Source organism: Microtus oregoni, unplaced genomic scaffold (genome assembly GCF_018167655.1).
Source record: "Microtus oregoni isolate MIOR12 unplaced genomic scaffold, Mior012 000028F_ref0000031, whole genome shotgun sequence".
NCBI classification, from domain to species: domain Eukaryota; kingdom Metazoa; phylum Chordata; class Mammalia; order Rodentia; family Cricetidae; genus Microtus; species Microtus oregoni.
In genome coordinates this window covers 12871139-12896324 of record NW_024543087.1, presented here as the reverse complement: position 1 = coordinate 12896324, position 25186 = coordinate 12871139, and the positions used below count along the sequence as shown (strand labels likewise).

General features: G+C 42.8%; 1 protein-coding gene across 1 annotated transcript in view; it reads left to right on the top strand.

The window, feature by feature from the left end:
- Window positions 1-25186, top strand: part of Trank1 (tetratricopeptide repeat and ankyrin repeat containing 1) — an 88446-nt gene that overhangs the window by 30880 nt on the left and 32380 nt on the right. The window contains exons 3-11 of the mRNA XM_041677004.1: window positions 352-502; window positions 1324-1442; window positions 3416-3499; window positions 3732-3870; window positions 5713-5844; window positions 8667-8837; window positions 18408-18662; window positions 20077-20253; window positions 20839-23715. Coding sequence (XP_041532938.1) covers window positions 352-502; window positions 1324-1442; window positions 3416-3499; window positions 3732-3870; window positions 5713-5844; window positions 8667-8837; window positions 18408-18662; window positions 20077-20253; window positions 20839-23715 — 4105 coding nt within the window. The remainder of the gene's footprint in view (window positions 1-351; window positions 503-1323; window positions 1443-3415; window positions 3500-3731; window positions 3871-5712; window positions 5845-8666; window positions 8838-18407; window positions 18663-20076; window positions 20254-20838; window positions 23716-25186) is intronic.

Here is a 25186-nt window from a genome sequence, read left to right as displayed (position 1 = left end):
TGGTTGGTCATCTGCTCAGTCTTGTTGGAATGGTTTAGTGAGAGATCTTGTTAAAAAATAGTAAGGTGGAGAGCAATAGGGGAAGACACCTGAATTCGACCTCTGCTTTCCACATAAGCCTCCCCCCCCCCAGTCTCGTGTACACACACACACACACACACACACACACACACACACACGGGGGGGGGGAGAGGATCAGAGACAAAGAGAGTGAGTGTGAAAGAAGGGGGAGAGCTTCTTTGAACACAGTGAAGGCTCTGGAGTAGGATCCTCATGTGCAGTCTTGCTGTTCTTCTCTGTCGTGGCTGCAGGCCAGAGGATGGAACATCAGCTTTACCTTTTCTTTTCCAGGGTTACTATAGGGCTGGTTACTCCTTGCTGCACTTGCTCCAGCCTTATGAAGCTGCTCGCATGTTTTTTGAGGGTCTGCGACTTTTGCAGAGAACCTCAGACCAAGTGCAGATTCCTGATTTCCTTGTCGGAATCTTCACAACTTTGAGCAGTAAGTCAAACTGGGAGAAAGTATTTTAAACCTGTCACTTACTTCAAATACCTCATGGGAAAATGACTTCAGGGTGTTCTTCAGGGTGACTAGAATATTCTGTTGGAATGAAATTGGTCCTACCAGAAAGCATTTTGGAAACTTCAGTGGCTTGTACCTTTGTAAAAACAGGAAAGTCTGATTACTTTAATGACTTAAAGCTTTTGGAGTCTTATTTTATAGCTTGTAAGTTTCCTTTGTTGGTGGGTAGAGATTTCCTACTTACTAAACTTGTGTTAGATGATTTTGTTCTTTTCTGTGACTTTCAAGTATTTTTCTCTAACCTGCTAAAATTATTTTTTAAATAACGCTATGCATCTCAGTGTGTATTTATCTTCTTTCTTAAGTTTTCAGACTGTGTAGCAAGCATTCATATGCTGTACCATTTCATTGACACCTTGTTTATTATGAAATTAACCTAGAGGGATGATGGAAGGTCCTGTGATGCCTCACAATATGTGTTTGGCATTATAGCTGTGACACTCCTTGCCCAGGGATCAGAGACCTTATTGCTCATTCCAAAAGGGCTCAGAGGGAACTTGTGTATTACATCCCTTGCCAGAGATGCTGCAGTCTGCTGCGCTGACAGTATCTAGCCCTGGGCAAACTTAAAATGATTGTTACCCATTCAATCAGAATGAACTTTATACTTTGAAGTGAGTATTCCTCCTGAGGTCTTTAACTTACCTTTTGACTTTATGTGGTCTTCATTGGGGAACATTTCCTCAAGGCTCTAGACTTCGCTCACTTGAAAGTTTCTAAACTATGGAATTTTTTTTCAGGTGACTCCATTGTTTTGCAGAGTTTCTTGCCCTGCTTTGATCATATTTTCAATGCTGGATTTTCAACAGAAGTGTGGCAATCTGTAATAGAGAAGTTGGCAAAGAAAGGATTATGGCATGTGAGTACAGGAGGTGGCTCTCACACTAGGATAACACACTCTTTTAAAATCATTTCTTCTCATGATACCAAAGGAATGTATTATTTCTTTATCTTGATACCAGAATAGCTTCTTAAAAACATATATTTTTATTTATTCTCTGTGTGGATGGCCTCTGGTATGTATAGTGTATGTGATGTGTACTTCTTTGTGTGTGCATATGTGCATGCAGATGCATGGGCATGTGTTTGTGTGTGTGTGGTGCTTGGGGAGGGACTGAGGTTGATGTGGAGTGCCTTATTCAGTCACTCTCCACCTTATTTTGTTGAACAGGATCTGTCACTGAACCTGGAGCTCATCATTAGGCTAGAGATTGACCTGTCTTCTCTTGTCCCGCTGTTTCTGTTTCTGGCTGTTTCTGTGCCTGGCTTTTTAAGTGGATGCTTAGGACCTGAACTTAGATCCCTTTACTTACATGACATGCACTTTACCAAAGGAGCCATCTTCACAACTCAAGGTTTCTGTGTAGTTTTAAGAAATTGCTAATTGGGCCAGGCGGTGGTGGTGCATGCCTTTAATCCCAGCACTTGGGAGGCAGAGGCAGGCGGATCTCTGTGAGTTCGAGGCCAGCCTGGTCTACAAGAGCTAGTGCCAGGACAGGCTCTAGAAACTACGGGGAAACCCTGTCTCGAAAAAAAAAAACAAAAAAAAAAAAGAAATTGCTAATTGGTGAATAACAGCTAAAAGAGGCTGGCGGTGTCCTTGAGCCTTAATCATCTAATTACTACTTAGATCTCAGATTTACTCCTTTGAATCTCAGATTTTCATTTGTAAGTTGCAGCATACAAAGTTACTTTACTTTTTTTCCTCAGGGTTTTGCTGAAAATTTAAAAAGAACGGTTAAGCGGGTGTTAATCTGCTAGTGTGTGTTGAAGTCTTACAATATGCTAAGCACTGAGATAACAAGTTTTTTTTTTTTGACTGCATGTATGTCTGTGTACTACATGTTTGCCTGGTGTTCAAGGGGTGCAGAAGAAGACATCAGGTCCTCTGAACTGGAGTTATAAGTGGTTGTGAGCTGTCATATGGGTGCTGGGAAATGAACTGTGATCATCAGGAAGAGCAGCCAGTATTCTTTTTTTTTTTTGGTTTTTCGAGACAGGGTTTCTCTGTAGCTTTGGAGCCTATCCTGGTATTAACTCTTGTAGACCAGGCTGGTCTCAAACTCACAGAGATCCACCTGCCTCTGCCTCCCGAGTGCTGGGATTAAAGGCTTGCGCCTTTAGCAGCCAGTATTCTTAACCACTGAGCAATCTCTAACTACTGAGCTAAGGATCTTTATAATAATCTGACATGTTCACCCTACACAATCAAGGGAAGGTTCAAGAATCCAGCCCAAGGGGGCAGGCCCAACATCCTAGCTGTGTGATGTCTAGGTCGTTTTCAAGTACTGGAGACTGAGGCATCTTAAAAGCCAAGCCAGCGGTGTTGACTGTCAGAGTCCTCAGTGTATTATCTAGGGCTGGACATGGACAGTGGGCCTGTGGAAGGCGAGCATTAACTGTACACCAAGCTGAAAGGATCTAGAAGCAAAATATGGCCTTAGTCTGAGTTTCTACACTCCTAGTCCAATGGCAAGGATGTGTATGGGAGAGGTGTCTCTAGGCATGGTTATACAGAGCCTGGAATTTTAGGTTTGTGTGACACCAGGCTGCCCTCATCTCCTGCTAAGATGTTTGATATTAGAGAATCTTGTCTTTAGCAGGTTGTGAGGGAATGTGGAAAGAGCTTTGCTTACAGTCAGCCAGGAAGGTGGCTAGACAGAGAGACTGGTTATCATGACTTAGTCTGACAAACTTTGTAGGTAGCTTAAAAAGTAGATGAATCTTGTTTTTGTTTGTTGTTGTTGGGTCATACAATAATAACCTTTCTGTTCTAATAAGTCATGGAGAAGATTGCTATGCCAACCTTTTCTTGTTCTTCCTTGCAAGCAGTCATTTCTACTCTTGTCAGCAAAGAAAGACCGGATACCAAGCAATATCTATGTCTCTGAGTTGTCACTGAAAAGCCTCTTTGAGGTAAGGGGGACGATTCTAGAAATGTGCCTTTATAGGAGACTATGTCAGTTGTGTTTAGGACTTCCCCAGTAGCTGCTTCATTGTAGATGTGTTATTTATGGTGATCTTGGGCTGAGAATAGTTAACTCATGTTTTACCGATTCAAAACTGCGAGGTTGAAGGAACTTAAGTTTTGTATTGATGTAGTAACTTTCATGACTTTGTTTGTGTGTCTTGTTTTTTTTTTTTCAAGAAGTATGTCTTCATCGGGCTTTATGAGAAAATGGAGCAAGTACCCAAGCTGGTTCAGTGGCTCATCTCCATTGGCGCAAATGTTGAAACCATAGGACCCAACCCTCTCCATACCCTCATGCGGCTCTGCATCCAAGCAAGTGAGTGTTCTCCTGTTTGCATACCTACCTAGCTTCTTGACAGCTCAGAGGCACAGGACTCTGCCCAGAGTTGAGCTACTTGAAGGCAGTCTATCCAAGCGATTCTGGTTTTTGGTGAGGACAAAGCATATTTATTTCTCCTGGCACTGAGTAGTTGACAGAGATTCAGCTTGCAAAGATCTTGTGTTTTTAAAGTCTAGACAGAAGAGTAGAGCTTCAGATATGGATTGGAAGAGAGAACTGTTATGAAAGAGGTAGCTTGTCTAGCTCTGACCCTCAGCATGTTTTTCTGTGTAGCCCAGAGGACCTGCAACTGTGTTTTGGGACTGTGACTGGAGGATCCTTGAAAGGACCATGAACTGATACTTTAACAGTTGGTTGTATTGCCAAGGACTGCACACACACTATCTTTCCCGTTCTTTTCTTCCCCCTTCCTCCCCGTCTCTCTCTTAGTAAAGAAAAAAGGGCCTTTATACATGCTAAACAAGCTGTCTGCCACTCAGCTACTCTCATCTCACACCCATTTAATTTTGAGTCTCTCTCTGGCTTTTAATTAACTCTTGGATTTGTCTTCCTCTTGCCTTGGCTTCCACAGTAGCTGGGACTACAGGCAGGTTCCACTAGACCTAATAGAACTTCCATTTTCATAAAATAGACTCCTTAAAGCTTTATCATTTGCTTTACAAAATTAAATATTTGAGTTTGTCATTAACACACAAACACTCATACCAACACTTAAGATAGAAACTTGTGTTTTTTGGGAGGTGTAAGTTTGATCTTCCTGGACCAGAAGGAGCTGAGAGAGCTCTGTTTAGCTCTTCTAGGCTGTGTCATCTTCCTGGAGAGGATTGGGGTGGCAGTGCTTGGGACTTTTTCTTTTGTCTTTTATTTGTACTCCACCATTATCCACTTGATATACTTGGGATTTTGTACACGATGCCATTCTTCCTCTTACACAGGGATTTGTAGACAAATATGTAACGGCAGAGCCTGACTAAAAGCAGTCTAATCCTGGACCCAACTTTTAAATGAGGAGACATGTGAAGATTAGAATTTGCTTATGTCCTGAAGGTCAAGACTCCGTCCTTTCTCTTCTGTACAATAGCTGGAACCAGATGTAGCTTAGGCCATGCCCTTGCTTAGCTCCTTTCCCTGCCCTGCTCTGCCTTGTTCACCCCTTTACTCCCAAGTTTTTCCCCTCAGTAAGCTACATGGGTGATGGAGGAAGGTCATTGGCTAATAAAGGAACTGCCCTGGCCTATTTTATTGGTTAGGACATAGGTAGGTGGAGTAATCAGACCAGAACACTGGGAGGAACAGGAAGTGAGCTCAGAGACGCGACAGCTCTCCTCTCAGGAGCATACGCCTGAGAGAGACGCCATGCTCCTGGATCCTGGGCAGACGCACGCTATGAAGCTCCGACCCAGGATGGACTAGGCTAGAATCTTCCCGGGGTAAGACCGGTTCTCACAGATTATTAGAGATGGGTTGATCGGGATAACAGGATTAGCCAGTAAGGGCTAGGGCTAAAGGGCCAAGCAGTGATTAAAAGAATACAGTGTCTGTGTAATTATTTTGGGCATAAGCTAGCCGGGCAGGCGGCCGGGGGTGCTGAGAATGCAGCCCCGCCGCCCCTATTACCACACATGGGTAAGATTCCTGTTAGCCTTCTAGGGTACCTAACCTGAGATTATAATGAAATGCCTGCTTCCCTTCATACCTTCTGCTGGAGAATAGAAATGTGTGCTATAGTCACCATTTTGCTCCCTTAGGGGGAGCATACAGTTGATTTGCTTTTTTAATTTTATGTAGAAATAATATTTGTAACTTATTTCTGTCCAGGAGAAAATCAGCTTTTCAGGTGGATAATGGAGCACAAGCCTGAGTGGAAAGGCCACATCAACCACAGAGATGAAGCTGGCTGCACTGTCCTGCATGTTGCTGCTGCTCACTTCCCAGGCTATTCCATCAAGCGTGAGTAGAGCTATTATGCTGGAAAACGTGTTGTGGGTCCAGTGCTTGCAGACATTAGAAAACCCACACAGAAGACCAGACTTTGCCTTGAATTGACTATGACTGGGAAAACAGGCGTAAGCAGGAAGGAGGTAGGTGAGAGGAGAATCACTGGGCTCTTTCAAGTGACTTCTGTGGGGTTAAATGACTCAAGAACTTAGACTTCTGGCTACACTCCACATACTTCCTTACTGTGTGCTACAAAGTGCCTTTATTCTATGCCAGACCTGTGAACCAGGCAACCACCATGGTCTTCATGGCCCTTAGAACCTAACGTGGGAATTACATCCTATTATACAACACAGTGCTATACAGTCCACATGTAGGAGAGAGAGAGATTGGCATAGCTGAAGAGAAGTTGGTTATTGTGACATGAAAAGCCTTGTTAGACTTTGAAGGAGGAAAGCTGCTCACTCCCATTGACTCTTTGATGACACTCTCTTCCCCCAAACTCTCAGACCCATCATTTTGTACTTTCTCTTGTTTATGTAAGAAAACTTTTTTTTTTCATCATGTGTGGTGGCACATACATTTAATCCTAGCATTGAGGAGACAGAGACAGGTGAATCTTTTTAGTTTGAGGCCAGTCTGCTCTACATAGTGAGATCCTGTTTCAAACAAATACAGAACATTTTTGTTTTCTACAATGGTAATGAATTCCCAGTGTCAGTGGATGGAGGTGGCAGGAATGGTGGCACTTATGCTTGGTGGTGTAGTAGTATCAAAGAGTACCACAATAGCCCGGAATGGAGTATAACAAAGGTTTATTTATTTGGGGATTAAACTCACAGTAAGGGTAGTGATCGCAGTCCTTTGTGTACACTGAGAACTGGAACTGAATCCAGCAGAAAAGAAGGGCTGCACCTACTTTTCGTCTGCACTTGTAGTGCATGACCACGTCCTAAGTGGGGTGGTATCTTAAAGGCTATTGGCTTAAGGAGTTCCCACAACATGGTGGTATTATCATCTGGAGCAGATTTGGTGAGTGAGACTGAGCTGTGATCTTTTGATGGCAAGCAACATTGGAAATAGAGATCTCTCTCTCTCTCTCTCTCTCTCTCTCTCCCTCCCTCTCCCTCCCTCCCTCCCTCTCCCTCTCCGTCTCCCTCTCCCTCTCCCTCTCTCCTTCTTCTTCTGTTTCTTCTCCTTTTTTAATCAACACCGTGTGTGTGTGATGTGTGTAAGTAGAAGACAGCTTTTGGGAATTGATGCTCTTTCTTCCATCATATGGGTTCCAGAGTTGAACTTAGGTTGTTAGTCTTAGTGGCAAGTGCCTTTACCTGCTGAGTCATCTTGCCAGCTCACGTAGAGCCTTTTGAAACAAGCCCCAGTTAGTTTTCATTGACCATCTGATACCCTGCAGGTAGGAAGTTTTTAACCTCCCTTGTTTATAATTGCTTTAGTTCCCTGTGCTGGGTAACAAAGTACTGACAGTGTGGGGACTTGTAGTGACACGCCCTTCCTTTGTTTGACACACATTTTTTACTCACAGACTGTTGTGGGTCAGTAGTCTGGCCTGGTGAGACTGGGTCTTCTAGTGGTTTTCCAGAAAGGCCGAATTCAACATGTTGGCTTTGGCTATGTCTCATCTGGAATTCCAGGTCTGGTTTCAGGCATATTTGGTGAAGCAGAATCTAAGATGCTGGGTTAAGGTCTCAATTTTCTTTTTTGAATGTCTTCCAGAAGTTGCTCTGAGTTTCCATAGGGCCACATATAGTCACTCTGTAGCATCCTCTACCTTTAAAACCAGAAGGAGAGAACTGGTGCATTAAGTCCCTCTCATCTTTGAATCTTTGATGATTGGTTTTCCTGTATGATCTTCAGAACTTTGGCATCTGACTCTCATAACTAGGTCATGCCTAACTGGATAATCTGTCTTAATCTCATTACTGAAGTACCTAAATTAATAAATACATGATTGGGTATACAAACACCATGAATCAGGACTCCTAGGGCTTAGTATTGTGCCAACCACACTAAGATCTTGATGTATAGGAAGTATAAGTTTTTAATTTTTGCATGGTGAGAGAAGCAGCTGTGAGTACAGAGATGGGAGATCCCTGTCAGACAGCAAGCTTTAGTGAATAGTACACGGGGGAGATGAAGGCTAACACTGATTTAATTCTCTGTACCTGCCTAAGTCCTGTGCTCCCCAGGGACATACCTGTTTCAATCCGAAGCGTGTCAAATCTGTGATCACTGAGACACCTTGATGCTTGTCAGATAGGTATATCAGAACTCAAATGGAGCTGATAGCCAGAAGGTTAGAGAGTGGTAACAATGACAACAATAGAAAACCCTGATGCCAAAGCAGTTGCTACTTTTTTCTTATATCACCAGACAGGCTCGTGTGTGTGTGTGTATGTGTGTGTGTATGTGTAGTGTAATATATATGTATATTTTATATATAAATAATTTATTTAATTTTTTCTGGAGCAATATTCTCTTTCCTCCCCAGGGGATAAAGAAATCTGAAGTCACAGCTTGCTCTTATCCTTACAGCTGTAACTGTTGCCTAGTAACCAGATTTCCCCTCTCTTTGCTTGTTGCCAAGGAGAGGGGAGAAAGGTAGAGAGGAGCGCACTTCTGAACCTCTTAAAAGCTATTGTCCTTCCCACTCCACACCAGGACTCCTTGCTTTGGGGGGGGCATTTGGGTGGACTGCCTAAACTGTCAGTTTAGGTTCCTAAATAAGAGGAACCCGAGTCCCTGAGCACTCATGGGGACTTCTCCTTATAGAAGGAACCATGAGCATCCCCCCTTTTCATTTTGGCCTGCCCTAGGACAAACAGAAGATGTGCAGATGCTACTGAGCTTTGGAGCAGACCCTACTCTGCTAGATCTACACTCTCGGTCTCCTGTGGATGTTCTGAAGAGGAACAAGAACTTCAAAGCTATTGAGAAAATTAACAGTCACCTGGAAAAGCTGGCTTCGAGTTCTAAGGGCCTATCAGGTACAGCACAGTGAATTTATTTTTCTGGGGAGGTGTTAGGGAACTGGTTCTGGATATTAGATGCAAATTAATTTATCTTTTCTTTGTACGTGTAGATGGAATTGAGATCTTTCCCCTCACTGTTCAGAAAATGTGTTTGTAATGACAGAATGAGATAACTCTTATAGAGCATCTCTAGTGTTCTTGGAACATTTCTAGGTCTACATTTCAATAGTATGTATGCACATGGAAAAAAGGGAAAAACATGTAGAATAGAAGACGACCAAAATTAAGTCTACTGCTCAAAAATGATCACTGCTGACAATTCAAAATAAACTTACACCTGTATTTCTTGACTGTTGATTTGTAGAGACTGCAGTGTAAGAGTGGATGGTTGTTCCAGTTCTACTGCTGGGCTTGTATGGTGATGTCGTTTGTATCATTTATCTTCTATCCTTAACTCTTTAAGTTTTCCCTGCTTCATCTATGGGTTGATTCTAAAATTGGAAACCAGTGGGTGGCATTTTCAGGGTAGTGTGATTGTATAAAATATTATTCTTCCTACCATAAGCGGCATGGCTGGGCCCACAGAAGTGAATCATCAACTGTTTTGAAACCGTTGCTTTTTCAATGTGATCCTCTTTAGGTAGTGCTCTCTGATAGCTCCTGTACTCATGTATGACTTTTATACTTCTATTGATTTCTTTTTCGATTTGTAAGACTGCCTACTCGAGAGAAGTTTTTCATGGAGGAGGCATGGTGGTCAAAATAAGGAGTTTATGAAAATGTCTTTATCTTCATATTGATTGATAATTTGGATATAGTTATTCTATTTTATTGATAGCAATTTGCTATCCCCTCTTGTTATCCTTTGTAGTTAGGCTGTATTTCTCCATCAGTAACCTGCCATCATTTAGTGGCAACCTTTTCTGGTATTAGTAAATATATCATCTCTTTAGTTTTAGACAATATTCTATAAAATTGTGTGACAACTTTGAAAAAATATTTAATTTCCTTTTAACCCTTGTTTCCACTGTTCAGAAGTCTGATGTTAGTCATTTCTTTTTCTAGAACATTATCTAGCCTCAAGTTCTCAAATTTCCTTGGGACATATCAGGGTAGAGGTCTTATTCTTTTGTGGCACTTGCTGGTTCCTTTTAATCTTTCTTAGCTCAGGGAAAATATCTCCTATCATTTTATTCTCTTGCAGCTTTTTTCTACTACTATTAAGTCATTGGATAAGTTTCTTGAGTTTGTGTGTGTGTGTGTGTGTGTGTGTGTGTGTGTGTGTAACATGAGGGGGCCTGCTTGTTAGGGTTTCTGCCCTGCCCAGTTCCCCACATCCGGCAAGCCCCAAAGAAAATCACACAGAGTCTACATTAAGTTATAAACTGATTGGCCCATTAGCTCAGTCTTCTTATTAGCTCTCGTAGCTTATATTAACCCATTATTCTTATCTATGTTAGCTACGTGGCTTGGTACCTTTCTCAGCAGGGCAGCTCACATGTTTCTTCGGTAGTCTGGGCTGGACTGGGAGGAATGGGCTTCCTCCTTCCTAGAATTCTGTTCTCATCGCCCCACCTCTGTTTCCTGTCTGGTTGACCTGCCTATACTTCCTGCCTTTATTATCAGCGTTTATTCAAAATATGATTGACAGAATACAGACAATTCTTCAGTACACACACACACACACACACACTTAATTTGGTCTTCGTCTTTTCCTTATGTATTTCCCATTGTGCACTGTTACATTTTAAAACTTGAAAACCATGATTTTAATTTCTAAAAACTCTTTCTTGTTTTATTTTTTCCCTCAAGAAATTTTATTTTATGTGTATGAGTTTTGCAGGCATGAGTGTCATTACACCACCGTGTGCCTGCTGCCCTCACAGGCCGTAAGAGTGTTAGAGCTCCTGAAACTGGATTACAGATGGTTGTAAGCGGCCACGTGGTGCTGGGGATTGACGTGGTTCTCTGGCAGAGCAGCCAGTGCTTTCAACCACCAAACCATCTCTCCAGCCTGTTTCTTACTGCAGTGGCTTGGCTTATTGTTTTATTTGCTTCATCTTGGATTGCATTTAAGAATGCTACTATATCTACGTACATTTAAAGAATGCCCCCCCCCCCCAAATTATTTATGTTACTGTTGAGGTTTTGCTGATCCCCTTCCCTTTTTCTCTTTGGCACTTTTGCTTTCCTTTAACTATCTCCTGATTTTCTCATCATTTATATTTGTAAAGGAAAGACTAGATTGATAATGCATATGAAATGGTCAGTGTCTGTATCCTGCAGATATTTAAGTTCCTCAGAAAGATTCACTCCCTTCAGTGGCTAAATGAAGGCAGCTATGGGGAGTGAGTTATTGGGGGTGGAAGATAGTCTGATGTCATCTCAGGATTATTGGAATTGTCAGAGTTTGGTGAGATTTTTGTTCTTGTTGTTTTGTTTTTAGAGACAGGGTTTCTTTGTGTAGCCATGGATGTCCTGGAACTCGATAGACCATGTTGGCTTTGAACTCACAGAGATCCACCTACTAGTGCCTCCTAAGTGCTGGGATTAAAGGTGTGCGCAATCACCACCCAGCAAGAGTTTTTAAAAAAGATTTATTATTTTTGTTTAATGGATATGAGTGTTTTGTCTATGTATGTAAGTGCACCATATTGCTAGAGTCTAGAAAATGGGTGTCAGATCCCATTGTTACATTGTTGGCTGTGAGCCAACCTACTGGTTCTGGGAATCAAACCTGGGCCCTCCTGAAGAACAATAAGTATTCTTAATCCCTGAGCAAGCTCTTCAGTACCCATAAGACAAACCTCTTATGCCGGGAAAATTGAACCTAATTTTCATGAACACCTCCCCCCCCACACCGTAGCATTTCCCCACTGTCTTAACTTTTACTTATTAATTTAAAATCTCTTCTGTTGTTTCCATGAGGCCATGGTAATGAGAAGAGTGAACCATATTTGTGGAGTCTCAACTCTCCCCATCCCATGGGCGTTCAAACTTCAGACTGATATACCAGGCTTTGTTTTTAAATGTATGCATGTTCTAAGTAAACTTTCCCTTTTGTAGGATAGTTTAATTCACCAACCATTGTGATGTGCTTTTTGATAACTTGTTTATATAATCTCGATTTCAGAATGACCTTCATACAATTTTAGAAATCTAAAGTTTTGCCTATGAATTTGGAAGTTTTAAGATAACAAAATTAATCCTAGCACTTGGGAGGCAGAGGTGGGCAGATCTCTGTGAGTCCGAGCCCAGCCTGGTCTACAGAGTTTGTTCCAGGACAGGCTCCAAAGCTACACAAAGAAACCCTGTCTCAAAAACAAATAAACAAACAAAAAAGCGATAATAAAAAAAGGACATTAGTTAATAGGAAGTGGTTGATGTGTTTGCATAATTATTATTAATTCTTATCTTCTTAGAATGGCTTGAATTACTTTTTTAATGGGACCTTTTAATATCATCTAACCCTAAAGACATGTCATCTGAGACAGGCTTTAATTTATTATGATGATAGGGTTGGAACCCAGGGACTTGTCCTTGCTAAGCAAGTGCTCTCTCCACCTCTGAGTCGCACCCTAACCTTGACACAGCCTTCCTCCTTCTCCTTGACATTAATTAAGCAGCCAGGTTTTGGAACCAGGTGAAGCTCAGTGAACTCTATGCTGGCTTCCATTGTGCTCATCAGAGCTAAGTTGTGCTTGCTAGCAGAGAAGCAGGTACAAGAGGAATGAATGTGCAGTATTCCAGGATTGCTAGTTGGCTTCCCAGGTAGTCTAGTTGACAGTGGTTGCTCCAGTCTAAAGCCCCAGTTCTCCCTGGCCCCAGCTCTCATTGGCCCCAGTTCTCTCTAGCTCCAGCTCTCATTGGCTTCAGTTCTCATTGACTCCAGATCTCATTGGCCCCAGTTCTCCCTGGCTCCAGCTCTTATTGGCCCCAGTTCTCTCTGGCTCCAGCTCTCATTGGCCCCAGTTCTCCCTGGCTCCAGCTCTCATCGAACCAAATTCTCATTGTCAGATATAGATTATACAGAGATGAAAAAAAATAAAAAAAAATAAAATAAAAAAAAAGATTATACAGAGATGTTTCAAAACATTGATCATGAAGATATTTCTTGCTATGCTGAAGGAATAGTGAAAGAAAGTTGAGAAATATAGAATTAAAAGTGAAAAAAAAACCCCAGCAAGATACAATCAAGCAAGAAAAGGAATTCAGTGTCAGAAAGGGATTGTTGAGTTCTCTGTTTACCAAAGTGTTCCTAGATAGAGCCCTTATAGAAGTCTGTCCATGAATGTAACTCTGCATGGGAACATTTCACACTGCTCCTTTGAATGTATATAGCTGCATGGAGTTGTATTTTGTTTTTAAGATTTTTTTCCTGTAGTATGATTTTAAAAACTAAGGAGACAGTTGGATAATTTTCTAGATCAGCTCTATGTAATGTAACATCTGAGGAGATGGAAGTGTTCTACATTCCTTTAGTCTGACGTGATATCTATTAGTCACATATGGCTATTGATGAATATGACTTATGGGTTTGGAGAACTTAAAATTTACTTTTATTTATTTAGACTGTATGTAAGTAAGTTACTTGTCACTATATCTGGCTGCTTTTAGATTTAAGCCCTTCAAGAGGCCTTTCTGTTCAAGTAGAAGTGGAGAAGATGGAAGAACCAAAGGAAAAGAGTGTTGGGGCACAGCCATGAAGATGAATCTAAACTTTAGTTGTGTGCGCCCTGCGTCCTCATTCTCATCATTTGCGAGGACAAATAAAGGTTCTAGTTTGTGGTGGCTCCTCCTGTAGGCTGCTTGATCTTCGTCTTGATCAGTCTAATCTGATACGTGCTGGTGTTTGCACAGGTGGTCCTGAGCGCAGCCCTGTTAGAACAAGTATTTGTTTTCCACCTGGGGGAATGAACAAGCTACAGAATAGAATCAAAAGGGCTTTCTCCATTTACTCTTTCCAAAGTCGTGTACTCTGTTTACTGGTAGTGGTACTGAGCTCTTTGGAGGGCAGCCTTTGGTATCACGTGGGAAACAAATGATTTTGCTAAACATTTCTACTGTTCTCAAGACCAGGGTTTCTCATTGTGTGCATGCAGATTGGGATTTGGGAGGTTCAGAGGGGACTCTAGATTTGGCATCTCTCACCAGTCACAGAGGAATTCTATTTTGAACAATGAAGCTTTAATCTTGGCCAGTCAAGATTATAAAATTGTCTTTGACAGCTCTTGGTGGCCACCACCAGGTGGCACCATGTCCACTTGCTTTGTTTGTTGTTGCTAGACCTTTTCTTAGGACCAGGAAGACTAAGATGGAGTCTTTGTCCCTGGCTGCCTGTGTTTTCCTCCCTACCTCCTGAGGCTTTGCCTTGTGAGTTTGAATCCAGGCTCTGGAAGAGCTGGGTGCTCTTCTGCTATGCTCTCTCAATACTGGGAGGGGGTTGCTTCTTTTCACTTAGTGCAGACTGGGGCATTGACATAGAATCAATTATATTTTCCTCCTTTTTGTGAGCCAATTAAAAAAAATGCATGAAATGTAGGAAAGAAAATGTTAATTTTCTACAAATTCACCTACCAGGAAAGTATCTATGAAGTGATCATTTAGTTTTGTATTCTAAGCAGTTATATTTTTATATTTCTTTTATAAAATGGGATTGATATGTTAGTTTGATGATTGAATTGTGTGTAATAAAACATACTAGTTTTGTCTTTTATACCTTGAGTGATAGAATTGGGGTAAAGCCAAAGTCTCTTTTGGAGATGATATATTTCTACTTTTTGATGACTTCTGAATTCTCTTACAACTTTAGAAACTCCCTTTAATTTTGACTTCAAATATTTTATAAAATTGGAGTTTTGTGTAACAATAACAATCTATTGTTAACTACACCTCTGTGTATTTTTAGTCTGTCTTTCTTACTAAGTTTCAGTTAATAGCCATATTTTTAAAAAGTCTGTGGGCATAAGCAACTTTGTTTTCTGATGTTTCTTTTGTCTTTTACTAAGCTGTGAACATTTTGAAAACAGGAAGAGAAAATTTAGCTAATCAAAGGGCACCTGCAGCCTTTAATCCAGGAACACCACTTGCCACATTTATGACGCCCCTAAGTATTGTGTTGTTTGTAACATTGTATGCCTCCCTGATGTCTGCACTGCCTCCTTCACTAGTCTTTGTCATGCAATCATGGGTTTCCTATACAGCCTTGTCTCTTTGAACCTGTTCATTTTCATCTGACTTTTATGCTGATTTTCTTGGGGGAGGAATGATCTTTTGGAAAGACTTTTAAAGGTGTGGTGCAGAGAGACAAGTAGCAAACTCCATCAGCCTGGTGGGAAAGGAAGTGCTCTACAAAGGGCCCTGTTCTTTCCTTCTTTACTGTGGCTCTTAGTGTGCCCATAGGCACTTTAGGAAGCAGGGAAGAGGCAGTCAGTCTCTGTAACACCTTGCTTATTTTCTGTCTCAGCATGGGTCTCCAGGCAGGGGATGAGGGGTCTTTGACAAGTGGTTGCCATGTCCTTCCTGTAGTATGTGGTGTGGTGGCTCCTCCTGCTGCTTTACAGCTGAGGCTCTTTGACTACTAGTCCGAGGGTATTTACCACAGACATTCGTGTGTGTGTGTGTGTGTGTGTGTGTGTCTGTGTGTGTCTGTGTGTGTCTGTGTGTTTCTGGTGTTTGACTTTATTTGTTAAAATGGGATCCAGGTGTATAGAGAAGGCATATTAGATAATGTTGTAACTCTTCAGGGACCCCTCAGGTCTCTTTTACCATTGTGTATGCCCCTGACGTTGGAGTGCCTTCACTTTGACTTTGGGTTTATGGAGGCTCTTTTGCTAATGTTCTTCAAGTGTTTTGCAGTGCTGGCAGTAAAAGCTGGTGCTGTAAGAAGTTTTTATATGCCTGTCTTAGTTAGAGTTTCTATTGCTGTAAAGAGACACCATGACCATAGCAACTCGTATAAAGGAAATACGAGTGATTAGGGTGGCTTATGTTTTCAGAGGTTTAGCTCTTTATCATCATGGTGTGACATGGTGGCAGGCAGAAATGGTGAAGTAGCTGACTGTTCTATATCTTTGATTTGCAGGTAACAGGAAGCAGTCTGAGACAGTGGGCGTGGCTTAAGCATATATGAGCCCTCAAAGATCCACAGTGATGCACTTCCTCCAACAAAGCCACACCTCCTAATAGTGCCATTCACCATGAGCTTATGGGGCCAATTACATAGTAAACAGTCCACCATCCTTCACTTAAAATGCTCATGCCCAATAGCTGTTAGGGTGAGGGTAGGTAAACTGGAGTGTATATAAGGTCAGCCTAGTTTTGTATATTAATGGGCCAAGGATTAATGACACCACAGACTCTAGGATGGGACCCTCTCCTTTGAGATCTTTTAGATGCAGACATTTTGGGCAAATTGCACTTAGAAAGCCTTTGGGCTTGGAACTTCATGGCACCTGAACTATCTTCGTGTAAACTTACTCAAGGTTGTGAAAGTAAAACTTCAATTACTGGAGTCTGGCAAAAATCTTCCCAAAGGCTCTGTGTTCTATGGTCTGTGGCCCCAGGCCTCTTAGCTTCTCTGAGGATTGTGTGTGCTGCTGCTGTGCTCCCTTTGACTCATCTGTCTCCCCTCCCCTAACATTGACTTCAATGGTTTGTAAAAATACTTTTTGACTTACACGCTAGAAATGCCACAATTGCTTCATTGTCACCTGAACCCATTGCCTTTTCTCTTTAACCCATCCTGTCCCCAGGCCTGCTTTCAGTGGAATTAAATCCTGTCTCTACCCTTTGACTAGTCCAGCATGCTTGGATTTGTGGACTCATGTCTTTCTTACAACACTTGAATACTCCCGCCCCTGCTTCCCTTTTGGTCATAGCAGCTGAACCAGTAGCTGTGTTCAGAGGGACTGTCTTGGCTAACTCAGGCCTGACTCCTTCTCTCTGGCAGGGAGTGTGCTGCTACAGGAAGACAGGAGCAGCTTCTGAAGGTCAGAGCTGCAAAGATCTGTCTGAAAACTTTGCCTTTATACTCTTTTTCTGATCCTTATTAAAGTAAGATGATAGACTAGCCTATATTTCATTTCTCTTGCATTAAAATGAATATTCATTTCAAAGATTTAGAAAAAGATGGGAAGCAAAAGCCAGCAAAAGGAAATCAAGTTTCTTTTATTTGGGTAATTTTTCATTTCTCCCATCTGCTCTAGTTGGAGGAAGAGAAATCATAGGAACCTTTTTTGGAGCGGTTTATTCTTATTTTGCATTTTCAGTGATAGGATATTCAGACCAAGTACAGAAAGCCCAGTAAATTTGAATTTCAGATAAACAATTTTTCTGTGTAAATATACCCACAGTATTACATGAATTTTACTAAAAATTGTTTGTTCATTTGAAATTCAAATTTAGCAAAGATCAGTGGCTCATACCTGTAATCAGTACCAGCTGCTTAGGAGTCTGAGGCAGGAGGATTTTGAGTTCAAGGCCTGTCTGGGCTACATAGTACATTCGAAGTCACCCTGTGTAACTCAGTGTGAAACCCCTTCCCCTTTCTCTCTCTTGCTCTATTTTATGTATGTATGTGTGTAATTTTACACGCCAGTTTCAGTTTCTCTTCCCTCCTCTCCTCAATTTCTTGAAAATAAAATGGGTCATGAATAGAGCTCAGTGGTAGTGCATACCTGTATGTACAATGCTCTGGGTTCCATCCCTAGGACCACAAAAGAAGGAGGACTGAGGGAGAAAGGGAAAGAAAGGAAAAAGAAAAGAAGGAATGAATTAAAATTAACTGGCCTTCCTTATTTTTTGTAATTTTAAAATTATATTTCTTTATTGGTTGGGCACAGTTTGCATATAGAGTTCAGAGGAAAATTTATGGGAGCCATTCCTTCTATCATGTGGGTCTTGGAGATCAAATTTGAATCATAAGCTTTGGTGGCAGATGCCTTTCCCTATTGAGCCAACTTTCCAGGTTCACCTATACAATAAATTTATATAGTAGGTTTGGCAGTCTCCTTACTGAAGGATCTATTACATTTTTTCTAACCTTAAGACTCACCAAGATCATGAAAAGGGATCTTCCCAGTTTATCTCTAGACATCAGCAGTCAGATTGAAATCCTGTGTCCCATGACCCAGTTAGGAACTGAAGACTAACGCATCTCTGACACCGTTTGGATTTTCAGCTCTTCTTTCATATTTCCTTGTATTTCAGTGTTTCCAAACAGAGTATTCTCTCAATGTTATGAAAAATTGAACACAGATCTTTCCTAACTCAAGTATTTGCTCTGAACCAAACATTTTGTCTTCAAACACATCTTAATTCTGGACGGTGGGCTAGGGTCTGTCTTTTCTACTGGACATTTTTAATCTTGGTCCTGAAGCCTGAGTCAGTACCTGTTCTGATGTTTGTTAGTGGTTAATGACTTGTCCAAAGTAATACATTTATTTCTTCATAAAACTTTCACAGTGCTTAAAAGTTTTGGTTTATAAACCATTTTAATAATGTGTATATGTTGGATTTTAGTTGGGTGAGGAAGAGAAATCATATGAACAATTTTGGAGTATAGTTTATTCTTATTTTTGAAAGAAACTCCTGCTGGCCTGGTTTATGACGTTAACCGAGATTGTGCCAATACCTTCATCAAATTCTTACTGGAGAGACAAAAGTGGTCTGAAGTCCTTCTGCTGCTCACCCGCAAAGTCAGTGGGCAGCCGCATCTCAGAAACTGCCTCATCAAAGACTGTGACCTTTCAGACCTGGACATCTGTACTGTCATTCCCCATCTCAGCTCCTGGGACCAGAGGAAGACCCAGCTTCTGAGCCGCCTGATTGACAGTGGAGGTGAGTGTGCCTGAGGGCCCTTGAGGTATCTGCATAGAGGCTCAGCTACAGCCTAGCTGTCCCTTCCTGTAGAGAAACCAACACATTGTCATCCTTTTCTCCCAGTACCTCCTTGTTTGGAAACAGTGAGGGTTTAAAGAATGTTTGACCGCTAAGCGAACTGCCTTGAGGAATGCTACATTCTTGTGAACTCCAGTTAGTCCTTTCCTAGTTTTCTCTTATGTGGGAAGCACTATGTATGTGGAGGATCCTTGACTCTGGCTTAGTCACACTGGTCAATTCCACCTGGCTTTTGTCTAAACCTTTTCTGCCCTGGATATTTTATGCAACCTTTGTCCACTCTTGTGGCATTCTTTCCCATGATCGGACTGGGACTTTATGGTACTTGTTTATAGAGAAACAGCCAAGTAGTTCATGGGTGAAAACATTGGATGCTCCAATAAGAGCACTGGTGGCTGTGTGTCTAGAATTGCAGTACATTATGCTAGATTGGATTTAATTTAAAAAACTAATTGAGAAATAAGAATCTCTTATTACCCAAATTCCCTACATCACTATTCTTGCCCTACTAGGTGTGTGGTCTTGAGTGAGCAGGCTGTCATGCCCTTACCTGTTTATATAACAGGAATAATAGCAATCTGTATTTCTTAGAGTTGCTTTGCATATTAAATGAGCTCGTGTGTGCAGGCTTTTGGAAGAGTTCCTTGGCTCTGTGGTTTTCTCTTTGTGTTGTAGCCCTTTATAAAGCATAGTAACACATTGATCCTCGTCTTTGACAGTGCTGCATGCAGCACAGAGCCTCCAGGTATTGTCTCCACTCACAGGGAGATGAAGTACCTTTTACAGGTTATTTCTTCAAGCCTTTTCCTTGTGTGTGCTATCTCAGAAATTACTGCTGTGACAGAATTTTTTATTCTTTTTATTTTATTTTATTCTGCTTTTTTTCTTTGATCCAGCCAACACTCACAAACAGGGATGGGCTGCTTCAGGGAAGGGGTTTTAGAGGCTGCATTGCAAAGGGAGTGTGGACTGAAGTGGTGAGTGGAGTGGAGGTGTGTCAGGGAGGGGAGAAGTGAAGAGTTAGGAAGTATACTCAGGTCCTGACTGTGTCAGGCAGGTGGTGTTAGAAAGCATTAAGGTTTCCATTGTTCTTGTGCCCTGTCCTCACTTTGTGGTAGGAACTGTGCTAAGACTAGAGGGGGGACAGGACAGATGAGGGACATGGCCAGAGAAGGAGCAGGGTTTTCCCTAAGGGCCCAGGAAATCTTACTGCTCAGAAAGGGTGTATGTGGTGGGGGGACATCTTGGAAGTCAGATCAGCAACTTTCCTCTCTCATTAGACCAGACTCCACCTCCTTACAGGGTCATGATCATCTTTTTTCTGCCTCTTTCCCCCATTCTACTCCCATCCTAGCACTGCCTGAGGGTCTTCAGGAGAGCCAGGACAGGCCACTTCTCATGTGCCTGAGACACGAGGACTTCGACTTGGCTTTTCTTCTCTTGACCAAGGGTGCAGACCCACGTAGTGTTTCTCTCATGGAAGGTGACACTCCTTTGCACGCAGCACTCCACATCTTTCTGGACATCAATGGTGAGCAGTCCATTTCTGGAGAAGGAAGCTGGCTATTAGAAATGATGCTTTGCTCTCTTATCTGGGAAAACGCCATCTGAAAAGGGCCTGTTTCCTCACCAGGTCTAAAGAAATGACCAATGCATATCACGGTGAATGATCTGATTATAGTGGGAGTGGGGTTTAAGTTCTCAGGTTGGTTGTGTGTAGCTTACAAATACTTTCCATGTTATTTTTTTTTTTATCATTTTTCAAGAATCCTGACTTACAGGATGTTGCTGTAATATCATTAAGTTACTTTAGGAGGTACCACTGATAGCCAGGATGCGGTTATTTGTTGACAGGGGCTATCTTGCACATGGCCTCTGCTTATTGGTTGCCAGTATACCTTCCTGATTGTGACAACCAAACTGCCGCCACATTGCCAGATTCCCCATGGGGCAAGTTACCTTGGTTAAGAACATTGCATCATTTAATGAGTATCACTTCTTTGGAGAGGGTCAGTGTTGTATGGTGCCTCAAACTGGCACTGCTTTCATGCCCATGGCCTGCTGTTCCCTGAGAAGAATGGCTTTGCACTCACAGGATTCTGTTTGTCTCTTTCAGCTGACATGGGCTTTAACTTCCTCAGCCACCTGTTGGACTTATTCTTGTCCAACCCTACCAAATTTTATTACCTTAATCCTAATGTTCAAGATAGCGATGGGAACACGCTGATGCACCTCCTTTTCCAGAAGGGTATGTTGAAGCGCACGAAGAAGCTGATAGATTTGCTGGTGAAGTTTGACATCAACTTCAACCTGAAGAACAAAGCAGGCAAAGGCATACGGCACCGTATTAAGAAAAATGATGCTCTGCTTTTGGCCTGGAACAAAGCTGTGACAGAGAATAGGCGGAAGAACCGCCAAGACCCTGCTGCCCACCTGGGGAGGCTCTCCAGATCTTCTGCCCCTGGCCAGATGTCTCAGCTCAAGTCCCAAACTCCCTTCAAGTCTCTGCCATGTGGTGCCACTGGCAAAACCCTTTCATCTGGAGTCACAGAGATTCTTCCTGATGTTCAGGTAACCAGGCATGAGCCTGAAGCCATCAGGACACGTTCCGTGAGAGACCGCCTTGTACAGGACATCACAGTTCTGATCCAGAAGGTTGAGTTGGATATGTCTCTACCAGAGGACTATCCCCAGCGAGGCTCTTTCAAGGTAGCAGCTGGTACAGAAGGGAAGAAAGACAAACTCCAGGGAACCCCGAGTATAGGAAGCTCTGACTATAGTAGAAACAACCCTATTGCCTCTGAGGCTGGGGATGGGCATGCTCAGGTAGACCCAGGGGCCTCCCAGCTTGTTCCTGTAGGTAACAGATTGGGAGTAGCCAGTGATAATCAGGACAACTGGACTATGCAGGAGATTGAGGCCTGTCTGCAGGACTTTGATAACATGACCTGGGAGATCGAGTGCACTTCAGAAATGCTGAAGAAGCTGTCCAGTAAGGTTATGACCAAAGTTATAAAGAAGAAGATCATCCTCGCCATCCAGCAGTTGGGGAATGGTGAATGGACCCAGGGCCTGCAGAAGAGGCTGAAACACTCAAAAGGAAACATACAACTCTTTGAAGCAAAGCTGGACAAGGGTGCCAGGATGCTATGGGAGCTTGCCATTGATTTCTCTGCTCGGTGCAGTGAGAACTCTGAGAAAATTATGGGTGCGGAACGGAGCACCTGCTCCCTGGAAAAATCAGGGCGGGTCTATACAGAGATCATCCGCATCTGGGACATTGTCTTAGATCACTGTAAGCTGTCAGATTCCATCATGGCCATCTGCAGTGCCTATACCCGCGGCTTGTCCTGTGTCCTCCGGAAGAAGCTGAAGGGTATCAACAAAGGGCAAGTATCAGCTAACATGAAAATCCAAAAGCGAATACCCCGATGCTATGTGGAAGACACAGAGGCTGAGAAGAGTGTAGAACAGGTAGATCCTGAGTACTTTCCCCCAGCCAGTGCTGTGGAGACAGAGTACAACATCATGAAGTTCCACAGCTTCAGCACCAACATGGCCTTAAACATCCTCAGTGACATGACAGCAACGGTGGAGTATCCATTCCGAGTGGGTGAGCTTGAGTACGCTGTGATTGACCTCAACCCTAGGCCTTTGGAACCCATCATCCTTATTGGGCGGAGTGGCACTGGGAAAACAACCTGTTGCTTGTACAGGCTTTGGAAGAAATTTCAAATTTATTGGGAGAAAGCCGAGCAGGCAGGAAGCCCATTGCTGTCGAAACAGATCTTGCCAAAGAAAAGGTTGGAAGTAGAGCCCGGAAAAGAAGGTCCAGGTAGGGAGGAAGAAGAAGATGAGGAAGAGGAGAGTTCCATTAAAGTGGAAACAATGGATAATATAGATGAGGAGCAAGAGAATGAAGCTTGTGCTGGGGGAGCCACAGTGGAGCCAGCAGGAGACAGCCAAGTAGCAGAAGGATGCGCGCCAGAGCACCCACAGCAGCTGGAACATCTGCACCAGATCTTTGTGACCAAGAACCACGTCCTGTGCCAGGAGGTGCAGAGGAATTTTATTGAGCTCACCAAGTCTACCAAGGCCACCAGTCACTACAAACCACTGGATCCCAGTGTCCACAAACTCCAGGACCTGAGGGACGAGAACTTCCCTCTGTTTGTGACTTCCAAGCAGCTGCTCCTCTTGCTTGATGCTTCTCTGCCAAAACCATTTTTTCTGAGAAATGAAGATGGAAGCTTAAAAAGAACCATTGTAGGATGGTCCACACAGGAAGAGTTTAGCATCCCCAGCTGGGAAGAGGATGATGAAGAGGTTGAGGCAGATGGGAGCTATAGTGAGGAGGACAAAGCTACAGAAACACATGCAGGTGATAGTGATCCTCGGGTCTATGTGACATTTGAGGTGTTCACCAATGAGATATGGCCCAAAATGATCAAAGGGAGAAGTTCCTACAACCCAGCACTGATTTGGAAAGAAATAAAATCATTCCTGAAGGGTTCTTTTGAGGCTCTTAGTTGTCCTCATGGGAGACTGACTGAGGAAGCCTATAAGAAGTTAGGGAGAAAACGATCCCCCAATTTCAAAGAAGACCGGAGTGAGATCTACAGTCTTTTCTGCATGTATCAGCAGATCAGGTCCCAGAAAGGGTACTTTGATGAAGAAGATGTCCTGTACAACCTGTCCTGGAGACTGTCAAAGCTCAGGGTACTCCCCTGGTCCATCCATGAGCTCTATGGCGATGAGATTCAGGATTTCACCCAAGCAGAGCTGGCACTGCTGATGAAATGCATCAATGACCCCAATGCCATGTTCCTCACTGGAGACACCGCCCAAAGCATCATGAAGGGTGTGGCCTTCCGCTTCAGCGATCTGCTCTCTCTGTTCCACTATGCCAGCAGAAACACAGTAGATAAGCAGTGTGCTGTTCGAAAGCCCAAGAGGATTCACCAGCTGTACCAGAATTACAGATCTCACTCAGGTACCTCAAGCCTCAGGCTCATCTGCTGGGGAGGGGCTGGAGCATTGGCCTTGGGCTGTGTCTGTATCAGAAGTCGGTGACTCAAGGTTTGCTAGTAAATATGTTCATAAATAAGAAAACTTATATTTTTTTGCCTCCACTCATCTGTAAATAGATCACTGAAAATGTGGTTTGATAGAAATGAATCTTTTTTTTTAAAGAATTTATTATGTATACAGTGTTCTGCCTGCATGTATACCTGCAGGCCAGAAGAGGGCACCAGATCTCATTACAGATGATTGTGAGCCACCATGTGGGTTCTGGGAAGTGAACTCAGGACTTCTAGAAGAGTAATCAGTGCTCCTAACCATTAAGTCATCTGTCCAGCCCTAGAAATGAATCTTTAGTGACCGTGTGTCCCAGGGAGTTTCTGTGATACAGACATTTCAGGGCAACATTCAAAGTGCTCTGGACACCTTTGCTAACTAACTCTCTCCCCTTTGTGGTGACACCAGTTGTCTGGCCAGGGCACATTGCTCTAGCCTGGCAGAGATTGTTGATGACAAGGAACAGTTTTTCATATGCTGGTCTTTAACAACTTTTGTATCTCTCAGAATTTTACAGAAGTAGGAAGTGACAGCAGGCAGGCAGGAGCAGCAGCAGGTGGCATTGTTGACTGGTACGTAAGTTCTGCAGAGGCACCAGGGAGTAGAATCTTTAGCTCTACAAATGCTACAGCTCGTGTGTAGGGGAGTTAGAGTTTCTTTTCTTTTTTTAATTTGAAATTTTAAAAATCAAAATACAAAATACACATACATCACTTTACCTACCTTATTATACTTCCCCCAAATTCTCCCACCTGCCCCCTCTTTCTCAAATTCATGGCCTCCGTTTCTTTTTTCTTTTGGTTTTTCGAGACAGAGTTTCTCTGTGGCTTTGGAGCCTGTTCTGGAACTAGCTCTTGTAGACCAGGTTGGCCTCAAACTCATAGAGATCCAATCCGAGTGCTGGGATTAAAGGCGTGTGCCACCACTGCTCTGCTGGCCTTGGCTTCTTTAATTATTATTTTTTACATGCACACATATGCATGCATGCAAACACACACACACAACCTACTCAGTCTGTTCAATGTTGTTTGTATGGATATGTTTTCAGGACTGACCACTTGGAGTTGGATAACTAAGTAGGGGTTTACTCCTGAGGAAGACTAATTATCTCTCTCTCCGCAGCCCAGCAATGGTGGTAGGCCTGCTTTCCCCCTTCCACATCAGCGTGTCTGTTGGTGTTAGCATTGCTCAGGGAACAAGGCTGAAAGTCAGGATTTCTTCACCCTTGGCAACATTTGGTGATGCACTTTCCAGGTGGGCTTAGGCACCAGGACTCTTCAGCTCTTGACAGTGGCCAATGTTATAACTCCCAGGCCTGGAATCTTGGAAACCATTGACTCTTTGGAAGCCTTGACAGCTCTTTGGAAGCCTTCCAGCCACCTGGG